This window comes from Chiloscyllium plagiosum, chromosome 10 (assembly GCF_004010195.1).
Source record: "Chiloscyllium plagiosum isolate BGI_BamShark_2017 chromosome 10, ASM401019v2, whole genome shotgun sequence".
NCBI lineage: Eukaryota > Metazoa > Chordata > Chondrichthyes > Orectolobiformes > Hemiscylliidae > Chiloscyllium > Chiloscyllium plagiosum.
In genome coordinates this window covers 31447487-31465018 of record NC_057719.1, presented here as the reverse complement: position 1 = coordinate 31465018, position 17532 = coordinate 31447487, and the positions used below count along the sequence as shown (strand labels likewise).

Here is a 17532-nt window from a genome sequence, read left to right as displayed (position 1 = left end):
CAGTGAATCTAGCAGTGGATCCTGCGGCGGTAGGGGCAGCAGTTGTCTTCCCGGCAATCACTGAGGTGGTTGGGTGGACGGCGATCACGGAAGTGGTGTGGTCGGCAGGGGTTGCGGTCCGTGCAGCGGCGGGGGCGGAAGTAACGTCAGCGTTCACCCCAGTAGTCGTGGAAGAAGCAGCCACAGGACTAATGGTGTCTGAGCAGTTCCAGAGGTCAGGGGAAGGCTATGAAATGGTCGAGGAAACCAGTGTATTGAGATAAGTACATGAAAGTTTGTTTAACTTACATTCTTTTATGCCCGACATGGTAGAGAAAAACAGTTTGTTGAGGATATTTTCTGAGGATGTAGAACAGCAGTGGTCTGTTGCAGGTCTGGGAGAGTGTGGCCCTGAGCTGAAGCAGGGTTGCCTGCAGGTAGAGTAGATGGCAGTGTACGGCTGCTAGCGTGGAGGGGAGGATCCAGAAAGAGAATCGTTGCTGAAGGTTTCGGATTGATAGTGTGCACTGGGTATCCTGTTCAGGTCCAAATTACGGGGTCTGAATGTAGTCTGGAGTCCATTTGGGATAAGTCGGTTCCGTAGGGCTTATGTCCAAAATGTCGATTCTCCTGCTCCTTGGATGCTGCCTGACCTGCTGTGCTTTTCCAGCACCACACTCTCAACTCTAATCTCCAAAATCTGCAGTCTTCACTTTCGCCTCTCTGGATTAATAGTCTAGCAATAAGAACAGTTGGCCATCGCCTAGGCTTCTAACTTGCATTTATATAATGTTTTTCATCACCACCAAGCATCTCAAAGCACTGAATAAGTGATGTTTGAAGTGTGGTACCTAGTTGTAAAGTGGAAAGCATAGATGCCTATTGAACATGACAAACTCTCACAAACAGCAATTTGATAACGTACAGCTAAGCAGCTTTCGTGTGTTGATTTGGGATAAATATTGATCAAGATACATGAGATAACTCTCCTGATCATCTTCAAAATACTGCCACGGGACCTTTCACAACTACCTGTGAAGGCAAATATGGCCTTCACTCATCAATGTCACTCCCTTAGTATGGCACTGACACGTCAGCCTTGATCTTTGATTGATGAATATGACATTGAAACCATTTGTCCATAAAGAAAGTAAAAGACTTGTGTAAATTTAAAAACAAAACTTTACACAGAAGAGATTGAGGCCATCTGATGAAAAAGAACAGTATTATGTAGCAAACGTAAAGATGCAATATTAATTTACTCCCTCCCATATCATAGGCAACAGCATTCTCTATTTGTAAATTATGCTGAATGAAATATTTCATAACTTACCATGGTTATTGGCTCATCCTTTACAAACTCAAATGGAATTGGCACAAATTTTGGTGTTCCTAAATCTTCACTTTTCAATCGGAATTTTCTGTCCCAAAATTCAAATTCTTCTGGACTTAACAAACCATCTTCTTTAGGGTTGGTTTGTTTTATTACTGCAAAAACAAATTTAGAAACATACCTCACAGCAGAAAATGATTTCCTTCATGTCATTTTAAAAACAAATAACTTTTCAGATAATTTCAAATTTGTATTTTCAAATAGTGCATTTTTCCCCAGAGAAAAGCAATAACTTCAATTTATACTTCACCTTTTATTAATAAAGTCTGCCAGTATTTCACAGGGAGTATTAGAAAACAAAATATGACCGAGCCACACAAGGAAATATGAAGACAAATGACCAGAAGCTAGGTCAAAAAAGTAGGCTTTAAGGAATATCTAAAAGGAGGAAAGTAAAGTATAGAGATGGCTGTATTTCAAGCTTTGGAGTTACTGAATACATTGTATAATTGAGTTGCTTTTCAACAATCAATAACTGACTTAATTAAGAGAGGAATTAAATTATTCACTATTTCACTGTGATCAGTAATTAAACAGTTTCTGTAGGGAAAAAGTGCCTGGTTAAACGTACAATCGTGTTATTCAGTTAGCTCATACAAATGTCGACTTAGGCTGACAAATGTGAATATGTTTGAAGTGGACGCAGTTCTACCTAAAGAGGCAGCTTTGTTTTACAATGGTCACTTTTGTACAAAAGTGGGAAACAAGCAGCTACAAAAGGGACAATCTTGTAAAGTGATCAGCATGTTAAAGAATGAATGAGACGATAGTAGGAAGTGATGTCAGTAAGATGACCATTACTTTTAAAGAAATCAATCATGAAATGGGCAGACTATCAGGCCAATTCAAAACTGACCATCCAGCCATTTAGAGTTGCGTGCCTGATAATACATAGAGGCTATTAGTCAGCAAGAGCTCAGAGGTTTGATGCACAAGAACAAAGAGTTACAACAGAAGGAGGACATCAATCAACAGGAGTCTGATGCTCAGTCAACCAGCAACCCAAACAGGCATCCTGCAACGAACTGGCTGAGGTGGCATGGCGAGAGAAGTGAGCACTGCTGACTCTCAGCACCAAGGATCCAGGGATTCGATTTCACCCATGGGTGACTGTGACAGTGGAGGGCGCATGCACTCCGCACGTTTGTTGGGTTTCCTCTGGATGCTCCATTTCCTCCCATAGTCCAAAGATGTGCCGGTTAAGTGGAGTGGCCATGCTAAATTGTCCCATAGTGTTCAGGGCTATGCAGGCTAGGTGTGTTAGCTGGAGTAAATGTGGGGTTACAGGGATAGGGTTGTGGGAATGCTCTTCAGAAGTCTGGCGCAGACTCATAGGCCAAATGGCCTCTATCTGCACTGTAGGGATTCTGTGATTCTGATTGTAAGCCTAATGCTTTGACCGAGTATGACTTTTTTAGTACATTATAATAAACCAAAACAATTCTGTTTATTTGGAATACATATGGAATGGGTCTTGTATCTAATCAGGACTAGTAAACTTGAAGTTTGAAAGACAGCCATTCTAAAATTGTAATTAGGTCAAATTGTTAGGTTCGAGTCAAACTGTATCGTGGTCAATGATGGTGGAGCAATTAAAATCAGGGATGTTCAAAAGGACAAAACATGAGGAACATATATATCTCCCAAAGCCCATGAGCTGAAGGGATAGAAAAGTACTTTTCGAAACATTTCATTGACCTATGCCTAGGTATGACTGAATACCACATTCCCTCAGCAAACTACCTCAAGTAATTTCTACATTTAAGGAGAGAAGAAATTAAAAAAGGTATAAAGCAGGTCACTTTGTTCTCTTCTCCCTCATTTCCTAACATTTGAATGTAATTAATTAAACAATTAGTGTATTATTTCATTACTTAATAATCCTTTGAAATATAGTTGTAACAAGAGAGACACAAAACTCAAAAGAACTTAGAATGTACACTGCACTGAGTAGATAGAATTTAGATATTGACAAGGATGCCAAATTTCAACAACAATGTCTTTTTGTGTCATAACTTGGGATCATTATTTCCGGTTCCATCTTGCTTTTAAACAAATCACAAACATTTAAAACGTAGAGGTGGTAGTTTTATAGATCAGCTTTGTTCAAATGGTAGCATTTCCTCCTGACTCCAAGTGATGAACTCAAGTCTTACACCAGGACTTAATTTTAATCAGATGTTCGTGCTGCAAAAGTTCTTAAGTCTTAAAGGTTCAGTCCTTTGGAGGTGATGTAATTAGTTGTTCTATTCAAAGAGAAGGAAGTTCTCCCAATCATTCAGGCAATCTTTTCCTCTTAACAGCTATCACCAAAAAAAAATTGCTCAGTGGTTGTAATCTGTTATGGATTGTAAAACAGATGCCATTTAACAACACAAATAATTACATTTTTAACAAATGGCTATAAAGTACTCAAATAATTCTGTCAGAGTCATGGTGGGACACAATAAAAATAGAACTATTTTTTCACAACTTGTGCCTAATGATTAACAATCCTTATTTGCTGTGACTAACACAGGATGTCCTGCCAACTACAGAGCTTTGGAGGAGACAATCTTAATATCTTTAAGATATTCTGACAAAGATACATCAATCTTTGGTCCACAACAGAACAGAGATTTCTGACAAGATTGTACTGCTGTCTTTGAATTTTAATCCTTCAGCAGCTAGTTTCTCCAATTATCTTGTTAAGCTATCTATTCAATACATTTTTTCACTCCAATCTTCATATGTAAACATCATAAATGCTGTCGCATTGATTAAAAACGTAAGTTGTCATTCTTTACAGTGTCAATATGCAGACTGACCTTCAATGAAAGAAAATTCATAAACTACTATAAAGACCTTTGTACACAACTATAGAGCTGAAAACCTCAATCTATTGCACAAGAACAGACCAAGGATAGTTCAATGTTTGTTGAAGCAAGTTAAGTTCTAAAACCAGATTCAGGTTATAAAGAATAACTAAGCATTTCAAGGGAGATAATCAAAGTTTTGTGAGTGAATTGGAAGACCGTCTGTGTAAAATTAGTGCAGCAGAGAAAACACGATCACGAATCTATGTATTTCAGAGTAATTATTTCTTTTCATGCAGGTTCTCTCTTCCATGCAGCAATTCAGTTTCACTTCTGAGTTGGGTGATAGTTTTATAAGCGTGAAAAAGAGAGCAAGTTAGAAAAGAATGACAAAAACAGCAAAGTAAAAACTACCTGACTACAGATTTGATGGACTACTAATTTTATGCAATGATAAGCTGATGGCTAACATTTTGTACAGTCCTAGACTGTGTAGATATGATTGAAGTGCACGATGACGAAGGCATTCTGCCTACCCAATTAGTTTTCTGCAACATGGAAAACATGCAGGTCTGACAGACAATGAACAAGATCAAGTCAAACAGTAAAACACAATTCAAGCAATACTTTATATCAAATAAAGTTTCATTATGACAGCACATCTTACAGATTTTTCTTACAGATTTTTTACAAAAAAAATCTGTAAGAAACACCAGTATTAACTATCACACTGAACTGTCACCAGCAATTCATATTTGTTCAACTACCTAGATAAAAGGCTATTAAATGAACCAAGAGGTTATATCCATCAGGAAGACGAAGGAATATGAAGCTCTCTTATATGGACAAAGAACTAAGAGATGATTGAATAGAATTTTTTTGACGTCTGATAGGGAAGGGTGCTTCCATTTATGGGTATATCTATAGTTAATATCAAATAGTCACTAATAACAGAGGAAGTCAGCAAAAACGTCTTTACCCAGAGACTGGTTATAATGAGAATCTCATTACCACACTGAGCAGTTTAAGGCAAATAGCATTGGCATTTTATAGACAAGATTATAATCAATACATGAGAGGGAAGAGAGAAAGGATCGAAGGTTCTGCTGATGGGTTTCAAAGAAGTTGGTAAGTAGTGTGGTTAAGGGTCTAATGGAGAATGGACATCAAGCCTACTTCTTTAGGCTGACTGGCCTGACTTGGTGTGTAAATTCCATTGAAGTTCAAGAACAATCAGGGTTATTAAGGTTACCGCCAAATTGAGACAAATAGTCCAACTCAGAAATAGGTTCTTTGCTTATTAGACTAAACACTGCCAAAGTCTAATAATTTGTATTGATTATTAGATCAAAAGCTATTTAGAAGCCTGGACTGAAAAAGCCAGCTCAAATCAAACCATGTCTCTAAGATTTTTTTTAAAAACTAGAAATCAAAACAAACTGGCACAGACATTTTTCTTTAAACACTTTCTGCTATTATAAAAACCTATATTAGTTCATTCATGGCCTTTTGCTGAAGAAACCAGCCATGCTTACCTGGTCTGGTCAATGTGACTCCCATATCCCTAACCAACACAATTGGCTCTGAGCCACTCCCAAATTGCTTAGCAAATCAATGTTTATCAAAGTGTTCCTGAGAAAGACTTTCAATAATATACATTTTCTTTTAATGCAGCTTGAACAAATGCCATTTTTTCCAGAGGTGCTCTGTATGAGAAATTTCCCTCTGGTGTCAAAGCATATTTTAAATTTAATAATTCACAGTGCATGGACATAAGAAATAAAGCTGGCATTTATTGCCCATCTCTAGTTGCTCTTGAGAAGGGATAGTGAGCTGCCTTATTGGACTTCTGTAGATTTTATGGAGTAAATCATATTGATTCACTATAGACCAGATTGAGCGGACATTTTGAGATGCTTCAAAGCTGACTTTCTAACCTATACTCAAATTTAAAGAGTTTGAAAATTAACAACATTGACATTAAAAGCTGAAAAAATGTGTTAAAAAAGTTGCCAGGATGTCCAACTGCAACGTTAACACAGGCAGAAATGAGAAGTAGATATTTCGAGATTTTATTTCATACTATATTGTTGCACATAATATGCTGCATTCTATACCCTTAAGTTAATTAAATTTGACAAAGTCAAATTCAATTAAATATTAAGAGTTGATTCCAAACCTCAAAAGTATCAACATTAAATCTGAAAAGCCATTACTTTGAATGCACTTCTCACAAAAGCCATGCAACCGTACAACATTATACAATAGACACATAAGCGAATGTAAACTTACGAGGTTATAAAATTATAAATTAAACTTTTATTAAAATTCTGGCTTAGTTAATCTATTCACAAATGCAGAAAGTATCACTTAGCTTTCCTTCATACCTGGGTTTCTGTGTAACGTGAATGATTCTGGAAGTAAAATATTTGACTTTCTTCCTGGTTTTGATGAATACTTTGATACACTGCTTGATTCATACTCGCCAGTGGTAATGTGCATCTTGTGTGCAACAGGATTTATACCATCAGGAATCATGCGTGGACTATTACAGTAAAGGTGAAAGGACTTATTGCCATTTCCTACAATAGTTTTGTAAATGTTCCGTTTCGAACATTGACTCTGGTTGTAGTTCTAGAAACACAAACATATCCATTAATAGAAAGTAGCTTCATAAATACTAAAGCATCACTGTTCTCCCATGCTATTATTCAAAACAACTTCCTGTAACTTTACTTGGTTTTCACAATTGCACTTTTCATCTCCCTACTTGGTTGTTTCTTTCCTTTCTGGACAGTGTACCATAAGCCAACATGCAAATATACATTAAAAAAAATTTAGATCCTTTCTTCCCCCTCCCCCTCCCCCCCAAAGATGCAACTCTGCATACTCTAATGTACACAGAGACTTCCATACCAAACAGACTTCCATCCCTGTAGTCATGGCAAATCTTTAAACCACTTAGGCCAATCAGGAAATCAATAAAAACAAATCCACTGCAACAATTAATTATACTACGTTGGAAATTATACTACTTCAGTTCAGTCACTCTAACAGGGAAATAAAAATTAAACAAGTTAAATATTCATTAGGCTTATTCTTATAGACTATGAGAAAATGAGGACTGCAGATCCTAGAGATCAGAGTTGAGAGTGTGGTGCTGGAAAAACACAGCAGGTCAGGCAGCAGCCAAGGAGCAGGAGAATCGATATTTTGGGCAAAAGTCCTTCATTAGAAATTTCTGATGAGAGGCCTATGCACAAAACGTCAATTCTCCTGTTCCTCGGATGCTGCCTGACCTGCTGTGCTTTTCCAGCACCACAATCTTGACCCTTATTCTTATAAGCCCAAACTATAGAATTTCTTACACACTAATTCAATTATCCTATTTGTTACTCATCCCCTTACAAATGAACACAAAATAACAGACCTACATAAACATTTCCTTACATTTTAAGATGAATTGACTTGCAAAATTTTAATGCACATTTAAGCTACTTGAGAATTTCATTCTTTTGTGCTGCCCTTGACCTAGAGATTTTGAAGACAGCGGTTATATTTGCCCTTAGGCTTTTAAATGCTGAGCTAAATTAAGGACAGTTAGTGTGGAGGGGTCATTAATGCGAAGTAAACATAGTATAGGTTTATAGATTGATTCTAATTCAATGCACATAAAGTCAAAATTTTTGCAAGAGTTACAACATTGGCTATTATTTTTCCCAAATTCTTTTTTTAAAAACAAAACTTACCCGTTCTTCTCGTCCCTCTGCAAGGAGAACCACAATTCTGCCCTGGCGCTTCCGGCCAGTCCGACCCATTCTCTGTACCAAGCGAATGGGGCTCTTTTGGGCATCAAAGCAAACAATGAGATCTACTTCACCAATGTCTAATCCTTCTTCACCAACACATGTAGAAACCAATGTGTTATAACCACCTTCCCGAAAGCGTTTCATAACCTTACATAGAAAATATGGAAATGAAGATTTTTTTCAAGCAATGTAAGTGCTATAAAGTATTAAGATTATCTTTGTCTTTACAAAATGTGATCCCAACAAACTAGCTTATCCTAAAATCTCATTTGCATTCTGACCAGAAAAACACCAATTATAAATAAATACGCAGAAAACTTTCATTTATCAATATTCCGAATTCAGCTATTGATTACATAATAATTTTCCAATTTACATCAAGACATTTATGATGCAACTGCACCTCCAAACCCTCAAGAACAATTATTCAAAAATTACACAAAGTATGAATGAAGTAAAATGAAGCTAGAATTACCATTTTCAGGAACAACAACATTAATCATGAACTGCCTCGAGTGAATATGTAATTACATCATACCAGTCAATTGCCTATGGCAATGCACATGTATAGCTTTCAGGTGGTACCAGGTTTATTTGTCAAATGTGTACAGACATCATTAAATAAGAAGCCCCATGCAGGAGTAGGCAATTCAACCTACTCTGCAATCTGATCAAATCATGGCTGATCTTAGCTCAGTAAGGAGGAAGTGAGGACTGCAGATGCTGGAAATCAGTCAAAAAGTGTGGTCCTGGAAAAACACAGCCGATCAGGCAGCATCCGAGGGGCAGGAGAGTCGACATTTTGGGCATAAGCCCTTCATCAGGAATGAGGGGATGGCCCAAGGGGACTGAGAGATAAATGGAGGTGGGGGTAGCTGAAGGAAAGTAGCTGGGAATGCGATAGGTAGATAAAGATAGGCAGTGATGGTCATAGGTCAGACAGGAGGTGAAGCAGATAGGTGGGAAAGAAGATGGACAGGTAGGACAGGTCAAGGTGGCAGTGCTGGGGGAGGGGAAATGCAGAAACTGGTGAAATCGACATTGATCCCATGTGGTTGGAAGGTCCCAAGGCAGAAGTATACTTTCCTGTCCACTCCTCGTAACCCTTCAACCCATTACTAAAAAAACACACACACACATTTGGACAATAAAAATTCATTTATCTCCTCAAATTTACAAAATGTCCCAGCATCCACCGCAACCTGAGGTAGAGAATTTAGTAGATTCGTGGCCCTTTGAGAGAGGTAATTTTTCCTCATCTGTTTTAAATCTGCTAACTTTGATCCTAAAACTGCAACCTCTCATCTTAGGTTGCCCCATGTGAGAAAACTTGCTTTCTCTGTCAACCTTGTCAACCCCCTTTAGCTTCTAATATACCTCAATTAGATCTCCTCTCATTCTTCCATACTCCAGAAAGGCCTAAACTGCTCAATCTGCCTTAAAGTAAATGCCATCCATCACCTCTGCCATCAATTAAGTGAACCTCCTTTGAACTATCTTCAAAACAATTATCTCTCTCAAGTAAGGGGGCCAAAATTGCACACAATATTTCAGGTACAGTCTTACTAATGCCTTGTACAGTTGCAATAACACTTAACTATTTTTCCTTAAGCAATAAATGCTAAAATTCCATTTTCCATACACCATTTTAAAATAATTTTCTGTTTCTATTATAGAAGTATGCACTAAAATTTGCAATGAAAATTGTATAAACTTGCCAGACTAAAAATATCCACCAGTATAAAAACGCATTTTGACTACAATGGCTACAATTCAGGAAAAATCACATCATGCAACCTTGCCCTCCCCTACCTTTCTTCATCACCAACATGAACACCAACACGCTTCCTCAAAACAACCCCCGGCTCAGAGCGGGGCTCATAATTTAAGTGTATTAAGCTACCAGAAAGACTATGCTTTCAAGTTGGATTTGCTGGAGAGGTCTAAACTCAGACATTATCAGATTCAGATTTTTAATAGTAGAAAAGGTATCAATAATCCATAAGTAAAATAATTGTTTGATATGCCAGGTTTAACCACAGCCACTTATGTATTGGCAAAGCAGTACGTGCAGTTACAGATTTGGAAAGTTTATTTTTCCTTAGACTGCAATCGAACTGTAGAATTGATTCTGAAGATCTTGAGGGATTTGAACTCATGTAAATCCTCTAAACCATTCATTACAGCAGAAAATTTGCAGCTTGTTTGTGCTAAACAGTTTAAGGGACAAGAGTCTTTTTTTTTATTATAAAGACAGTTTTCAAATTAGCTGGTTCCTCAGAAGGTCTAGACTGGAGAGAAAACAGTAGGATGGGTCTTTACTCAATCCTATGAAGTGTGCCTTCACTGAAAAAAATAATGGTCTGGATCGCTTAATAATTTAAAATGAAATAATTTTAGCTACTCACTTCAAAGGTCATTCATAGAACTTATCTTGGTCAACTGTTAAGAAACAAGCCTACTTGATTTACCATTAGCAGGGTTTTGACATTTTGGATCTAAAGATTGGTTCGACTTTCTGTTGAATAACTTAATTCTCACCATGCAATCACAGAAATTACCTTTTATCACAACAAAGTCAGTAAATATCATAAACTCTCTCATTCTTACGATACTGAGAGTTTACATTAATTGATTACTTGCAGCATTATAAAAGTTTCTAAGAATATATTTTGAAGCATGCATTTACACAATCTCAAGTTATCCCTTCGGTGTAAATTATTGGTGTGCAGCAACCAGGAGTAGTAGTATGGAGCAACTATGAGTTATTAAATTTCTCATTGATTTTGCAATTGTTAAAAGGACTAATAGTAACTGATTGAAATTTAAAGTTGATTAAACACAGAATTGATTGAATTTTACCATCTAATTTAACAAGCTGGAATAAGATGGTTACAGAAACTCTCATTTTGATAGGGTATTTGTACTGGGTAGATTTCTCCAGGGGTGTATAAAAATGGCTTCCCTCTCTATTGATGAGAAAGATTTCATTCAAAGTATTTTTCCACTGTATATGCTTGAGTAAATTTTGGACAACACAAATTCCTCAAACTCCAGACTAGTGCTTGAAAGTTGCCATACCACAGGTTACCTCAAGTTGTTCCTTCTGCGTAAATCCTTTTGTGTTCTTTCCTGAAGAATGCCCAACAAAAGTCATGACTCTCACAAGAGGGTCATGTCTGCTGAGCATCTCAGCAATCTCTTGAACACTGTCCCGAAATGAGGAGAAAATCATAACACGAGTATTTACACCACTGTTCTTTCCTTCAGATATTTTTGGACCTGAAAAGCAGTCATAAAGTGTAGATAATTAGTTTAACAGCCAATGAAGCAGCAGAAAAAATCAGATATATAGCACTGAAGGCAGTCCAGCAAAGGTTCACTAGGCTGATTCCAGGAAGGGCTAAATTATGAGGAGACATCGAATACATTGTCCCTGTACTATAAGGCATTAAAGACATAGGAGAAGAAATCATGCCATTCAGTTCATCAGGTCTGCTCTACCATTCAATCATGGCTAGTGAGTTTCTCAATCCCATTCTCTCGCTTTCTCCCCGTAATCCTTGATCTACTTGACAATCAAGAACCTATCTATCTACCTCCATCTTAAATATACTCAATGATTTGGCCTCAACAGCCTTCTGTGGCAGTGAATTCCAGAGATTCACCACTCTCTGGCTGAAGAGGGTTTCCCCTCATCTCCGATCTGAAGGTTCTTCCTTTTGCTCTAAAGCTGCACCCTCGTATCCTAGTCTCTCCTGCCAATGGAAATGTCTTACCAATGACCACTCTGTCCAGGCTTTTCAGTATTCTCTTTGTTTAATTAGACCCCCACCCCCACCCCCCCCTCAATCCTTCTAAACTCCATCATGTATAGATCCAGAGACCTCAAACATTCCTCATTTGTTAAGCTTTTCATTCCTGGAACCATTCTCTTGAACCTCAGCTGAACCTGCTCCAGGGCCAGTACATCCTTCCTGAGATATGGGGCCCAAAACTGCGCACAATACTCCAAATATGGTCTGACCAGAGCCTTATAGAGGCTTCAAAAGTACCTCCCTGCTTTTATATCCACATACTCTCAAAATAAATCCCAACATTACATTTTCCTTCCAAACTATTGACTCAACCTGCACATTTACCTTGAGAGAATCCTGGACTAGAACTCCCAAGTCTCTTTGCACTTTAGATTTCTGAATTTTCTCCCCATTTGGAAAATAATCCATGCTTCTATCCTTCTTACCAAAGTGCTTGACATCACACTTTCCCACATTGCACTCCATCTGCCACTTCTACTATTCTACTTCTACACATTGGAATATGGAAGAATAAAAGGTGATCTTACTGAAACATACAAGATTCTGAGGGAATTTGACAGCGTAGATGTGGAAAGGAGGTTTCCACTTGTGAGAGATTCTGGAACCAGAGGACATAATCTCAGAATAAGGAGCTGAATATTTAAGACAGAGGTGAGGAATTCCTTTTCTCAAAGGGAACTGATTATGTAAAATTCTTTACTTCAGGTGACTGCTGAAGCTGGATCATTAAAGGATATTAAGTATATTCAAAATACAACTAAATATATATTTAAGTACATATAATTAAGTACATATAACTATATGGACATATTTTTAAATCAATAAAGAAATTGAAGGTTATGGAGAAAAGGCAGGAAAATGAAGTTGAGGATTATCAAATCAGACAAGATTTCTGAATGGCAGAGCAGATTCAGTGGGCTAAATGACCTACATCTGCTCCTACATCTTACAGTCTTATGGTGTTATTGATTCAATTTGGCTACTCAGAGTACACAGAAGGAATGCTGTTCGGAAAATTGAAGGGCCAAGTTCAATTTATTTGTTCAATTAAATCAAATCAAAACTGGGGATTGCAAGCACCAATTTCCTCACCAGTGCTGAGCGTGCATTCCACTTCCATAGCCTCCACATAATTTTTTTGAAAATGAATTTCTTTTGAGCCTTGTTGAACATGGAGGTTCATTAAAATATGTTTTGTCAAAAAAAAGAATGTTAACTGCAAAATTATTGCCTACAATGAAAGCATGTGCTATATTTCTACAACACTATAAAACATGTTATAACTGAATTTACTTTCTGTAATTATACAACTGCATTATCCAATCCCTTAACACCTCTCTATCATCTATTTAAACTCAAATGAAAAGTATGAGGCAATGCCTAAACAGCTGGATGGGTGCAGCCACATCTTCTCATCAACATTTGGATTGAAGTTCTCTGATCATTGTTGCCCGTTCATCCCAACAGTGCAACATACACCATCCTCCAATCCCTCCATTAATCAAAAAAATCACACACCAAATCAAAGCCATGCTCCACCCAATTTGGATTCTTATCACCATTGTTTAACATTTAAAATTCCTGGAATTTCCAGTCTAATACCATCATCACTGCAACGTCACCAAAACGACTACAGTATTTCAAGGTACAGGCTGGTCACCAATTGCAGCACTAAATTTACAAATGCAGCCAAATCCTGACCCTTAATATTACTAATGTGCTCGATGTCCAGCATTGATATTTGTAAACTCTATATCTAAACAAAGTAGAATAGAGCTCTGTACAATTTGCAGCTGCAAATCATTAAAAATAAGATTGTTGTAGAAAAGATAATTTCAGTAATGGATTAAGAAAAGTTTTAAAATTAAAACATTATCTTCAGAAAACTGCACAGGTAAAACATTTTTGAAAAGAAACAATCAAGTTCTTAGCTTTATTTGACAAATCAATACCACAGTCTAGACACACCTTACCTCCAGAGTCAGCCCAAGTCTTGAAGTGTCCCACAACAACCTCTTCAAGTTTTTGTAATTTGGGGTGACTGTAGATGAATTGCTTTTTGTTTTCAGACCCTGAAAGTATTTTGCTAGTGAGATAAATGTTGATCAGGTACATGTGCAGAGAATTGTAATTTAAAAAGACACCAATATTTCACAATGAGTAATGATGAAATGCCCAAGTGACATCACGAATGAAGAAAAACTTCACAATCTCTCAGAATATTGATAAATGAAGGTACTTCTAAGGAAAGAAAATGCTGACACTTTACTGTTCCTCATTAAATATTCTGTACACACATTAGAAGTGAAGAGATTTATAAAACTTGATTATTTAGATACAGATATATAAAAATATATGTAAAAATTTATATATATATGAAGCATACAGTCCATTAGGACCAGACTAAATTTCCTTATACAATCCATAATATTGAGAGTCAACTTTGATGTTTCTAGCTGAGACTTTCAACAAACATGAAATCATAGTTTTGCAAGATTTGATGTTGACTTACATTCCAATTTCAGCACTACATTGTTCCAGAAATGAATCAGACAGTTCATAAATATATAGATCCACTAGTCTTTGGAACATATTTATGCAAGTAGGCCACCTCACTGAGTATACCACTTAAAATTTATGGCAAAACATGGCAAAAATACCTCACAGTAGCCATCATTATAGAGCAACATATGATTCTAAGCACCCTGCCAACTTTCTAAAAGATCTGTACAGTCAGCTTATATCACTTTGGTTTTGCTCTATCTGCATAGAAGTTCCTCATCTTCCAGCTATGAGTGAATGACAGTGAATATTGATATCAAAGGATGCCTTAAGTTCATTTCACATCAGATTTTATAAGTCGAGCATTTAAAATGTAATGGCTAGGTTGATCTTTACAATCTTCAAAAAGCAATTACTGTAAATTACAACATCAATTGAATGAATGACCCAGATCTCAATGGTCAGATACAGACATACCCTCAAAATTAAGTGTAGGGACTGCTTGGGCATTTCACAGCACAGACTCTTTGCAAATTGACAGGAAAGTTTAAACTTTTAATGGGCAATTCCCCAGCACCCTGGGACCCTAACACTTATTCACTAATATGCAAAAAAAATCAATTTAAATGCCACAAACAGTTAGCAAAGACTTACCAGAAAGTGGCAGCTAATGCTGTGTAAAGAGGCACTGGAACAAAAGGTAGGGCAAAGTGAACAAACTATTCAAATGAAAATACAAAGCATCATGGTACCTATTTGTGAATGAAAAAGGCTGCTTCCATTTGAAAACATAGCTTTCAGCTGTTCATACAACTCCTTGAAGACAGTATTTTTGCACAGCTCATTCCGTGCTCGTGTCATTCCTGTAAAAAAAAGTATTAGGTATCAGATTCCTTTTCTCAATTTCATTATTTCAGATGAATGAAGTGTTTAAAAAAGACAACTCTTACAGAAATTTATAAAATTGCTAAATCTAGAACCTTTATTCAAGAGGGCTAATGCAAAAGCACAATACCAAAGAAAAAAATGAATACTTTAAAATGCTCCAACGTCCTGCTGGTTTCAGGAAAGAATAGCTAAGAATCGGTGGTGGGCAAGTTGTTGGAGGGAATCCTGAGGGACAGGATGTACATGTATTTGGAAAGGCAAGGACTGATTCAGGATAGTCAACATGGCTTTGTGCTTGGGAAATCATGTCTCACAAACTTGATTGAGTTTTTTGAAGAAGTAACAAAGAGGATTGATGAGACAGCAAAGAAGGTTACTTCAGATTACAACAGGATCTTGATCAGATTGATCAATGGGCTGAGAAGTGGCAGATGGGAGTTTAATTTGGATAAATGCTAGGTGCTGCATTTTGGAAAAGCAAATCTTAGCAGGACCTATACACTTAATGGTAAAGTCCGAGGGAATGTTGCTGAACAAAGAGATCTTGGAGTGCAGGTTCATAGCTCCTAAAAAAGTGGAGTTGCAGGTAGTTAGGATAGTGAAGGCGGCGTTTGGTATGTTTTCCTTTATTGGTCAGAGTATTGAGTACAAGAGTTGCAGCTGTACAGGACACTGGTTAGGCCACTATTGGAATACTGCGTGCAATTCTGATCTCCTTCCTATCGGAAAGATGTTGTGAAACTTGAAAGGGTTCAGAAAAGATTTACAAGGATGTTGCCAGGGTTGGAGGATTTGAGCTATAGGGGGAGGCTGAACAGGCTGGGGCTGTTTTCCCTGGAGCGTCGGAGATTGAAGGATGACCTTATAGAGGCTTACAAAATTATGAGGGGCATGGATAGGACAAATATGCAAAGTCTTTTCTCTGGGGGTGGGGGAGGGGTAGTCCAGAACTAGAGGGCATCAGTTTAGGGTGAGAGGGGAAAGATATAAAACTGACCTATGGGGCAACTTTTTCACACAGAGGGTGGTACGTGTATGGAATGAGCTGCCAGAGGAAGTGGTGGCAGCTGGTACAATTGCAACTTTTAAGAGGCATTTGGATGGGTATATTAATAGGAAGGGTATGGAGGGATATGGGCCGGGTGCTGGCAGATGGGATTGGGTTGGGATATCTGGTCGGCATGGACGGGTTGGACCGAAGGGTCTGTTTCCATGCTGTACATCTCTATGACTCTATAATTAAACTTTAGGAACAGAATAGAGAATCAGATCAGCTCATCAAACTCACTAGTTTCTCAGAATCATGCACATTTAGCCTCATCATGAATCCTGTCAAATAAATGCAATGTACCATATGAAAGTTCAAAATAATTGTGCCTTCCTCTCTTTTCTACATTCCTTCAAAGGATAACTTTTTTGTTTAGTTTATTTAGGAGGTGTGGACATCACTGGAATGGCCAACATTTCTTGCACATCCAATTTGCCTTAAAGGTGTCTTCGAGCTGTCTTCTTGAATCACCATACTCTATGTTATATCTACACCTACTGTACTGTTTAGAAGGGTTTTCCAAGTTTTTAACTAAGCAACAGTGAAAGAATGGCAACATTGTGTGCCAAGTCAAGATGATGTATGACTTGAAGGAAAAATTGCAGGTCATGCTTTTGCCAAGTGGCTGCTGCACTTGTTCTTCTAACTAATAGCAATGATGTGGAGGTGCTGTTGTTGGTTTGGGGTGGACAAAGTTAAAAATCAGATAGCTACGTGACAAAGGAACAGCGCTCCGAAAGCCCGTACTTCCAAATAAACCTCTTGGACTATAACCTGGTGTTGTGCGATTTTTAACTATTAGCAGTCAGACATTTCTTGAAGAGGCCTTGGCAAAGTTACTGCACATTTGAGGTGAAACAAATGTATGTCAAAAGATAATGGATAAGGTGTCAATCAAGCAGATGGTTTTCTCCTGGCTGAGATCAAACTTCTTGAATGTTGCTAAAGCTACACTCACTCAAGCCACTGGCACTTCTGACTTGTGTCTTGTAGATTGTGGACAGACATTGGGGAAAGAGAAATTGAGCTACTCACCACAGTATTCCTAGTCTCTGACCTGCTCTTGTAGCCACACTATTCATATGGCTAGCCCAGTTCAGTAACCTACCCAGGATGATGATACCCAGTAATAACGATGCCACTAATATCAAGGAGCAGTGATTAGATTCTCTCTTTAAAAAAAGAAAGAACTGATGCTAGAAATCAGAAACAAAAACACTCAACAGGTCTGGCAGTATCTGTTGAGAGAAAGAACAGCTAATATTTCTGGTCGAGTGACCCTTCTTCAGTAATGGTTCCT

The 17532-nt window shown here is 37.6% G+C and overlaps 1 protein-coding gene across 9 annotated transcripts in view; it reads right to left on the bottom strand.

Annotated features, from left to right (window-relative positions):
• Positions 1 to 17532, bottom strand: part of fancm (FA complementation group M) — a 172992-nt gene that overhangs the window by 94537 nt on the left and 60923 nt on the right. For 7 of the 9 annotated variants that reach the window (XM_043697329.1, XM_043697330.1, XM_043697328.1 and 4 more), the window contains 6 exons: positions 15049 to 15159; positions 13768 to 13866; positions 11068 to 11258; positions 7917 to 8123; positions 6555 to 6801; positions 1313 to 1467 (listed from right to left, as the gene is read on the bottom strand). In XM_043697329.1, coding sequence (XP_043553264.1) covers positions 1313 to 1467; positions 6555 to 6801; positions 7917 to 8123; positions 11068 to 11258; positions 13768 to 13866; positions 15049 to 15159 — 1010 coding nt within the window. Of the gene's footprint in view, positions 1 to 1312; positions 1468 to 2666; positions 3711 to 6554; positions 6802 to 7916; positions 8124 to 11067; positions 11259 to 13767; positions 13867 to 15048; positions 15160 to 17532 lie in introns of those variants that run through there. The other 2 variants (XM_043697331.1, XM_043697332.1) reach the window with 2 other exon arrangements.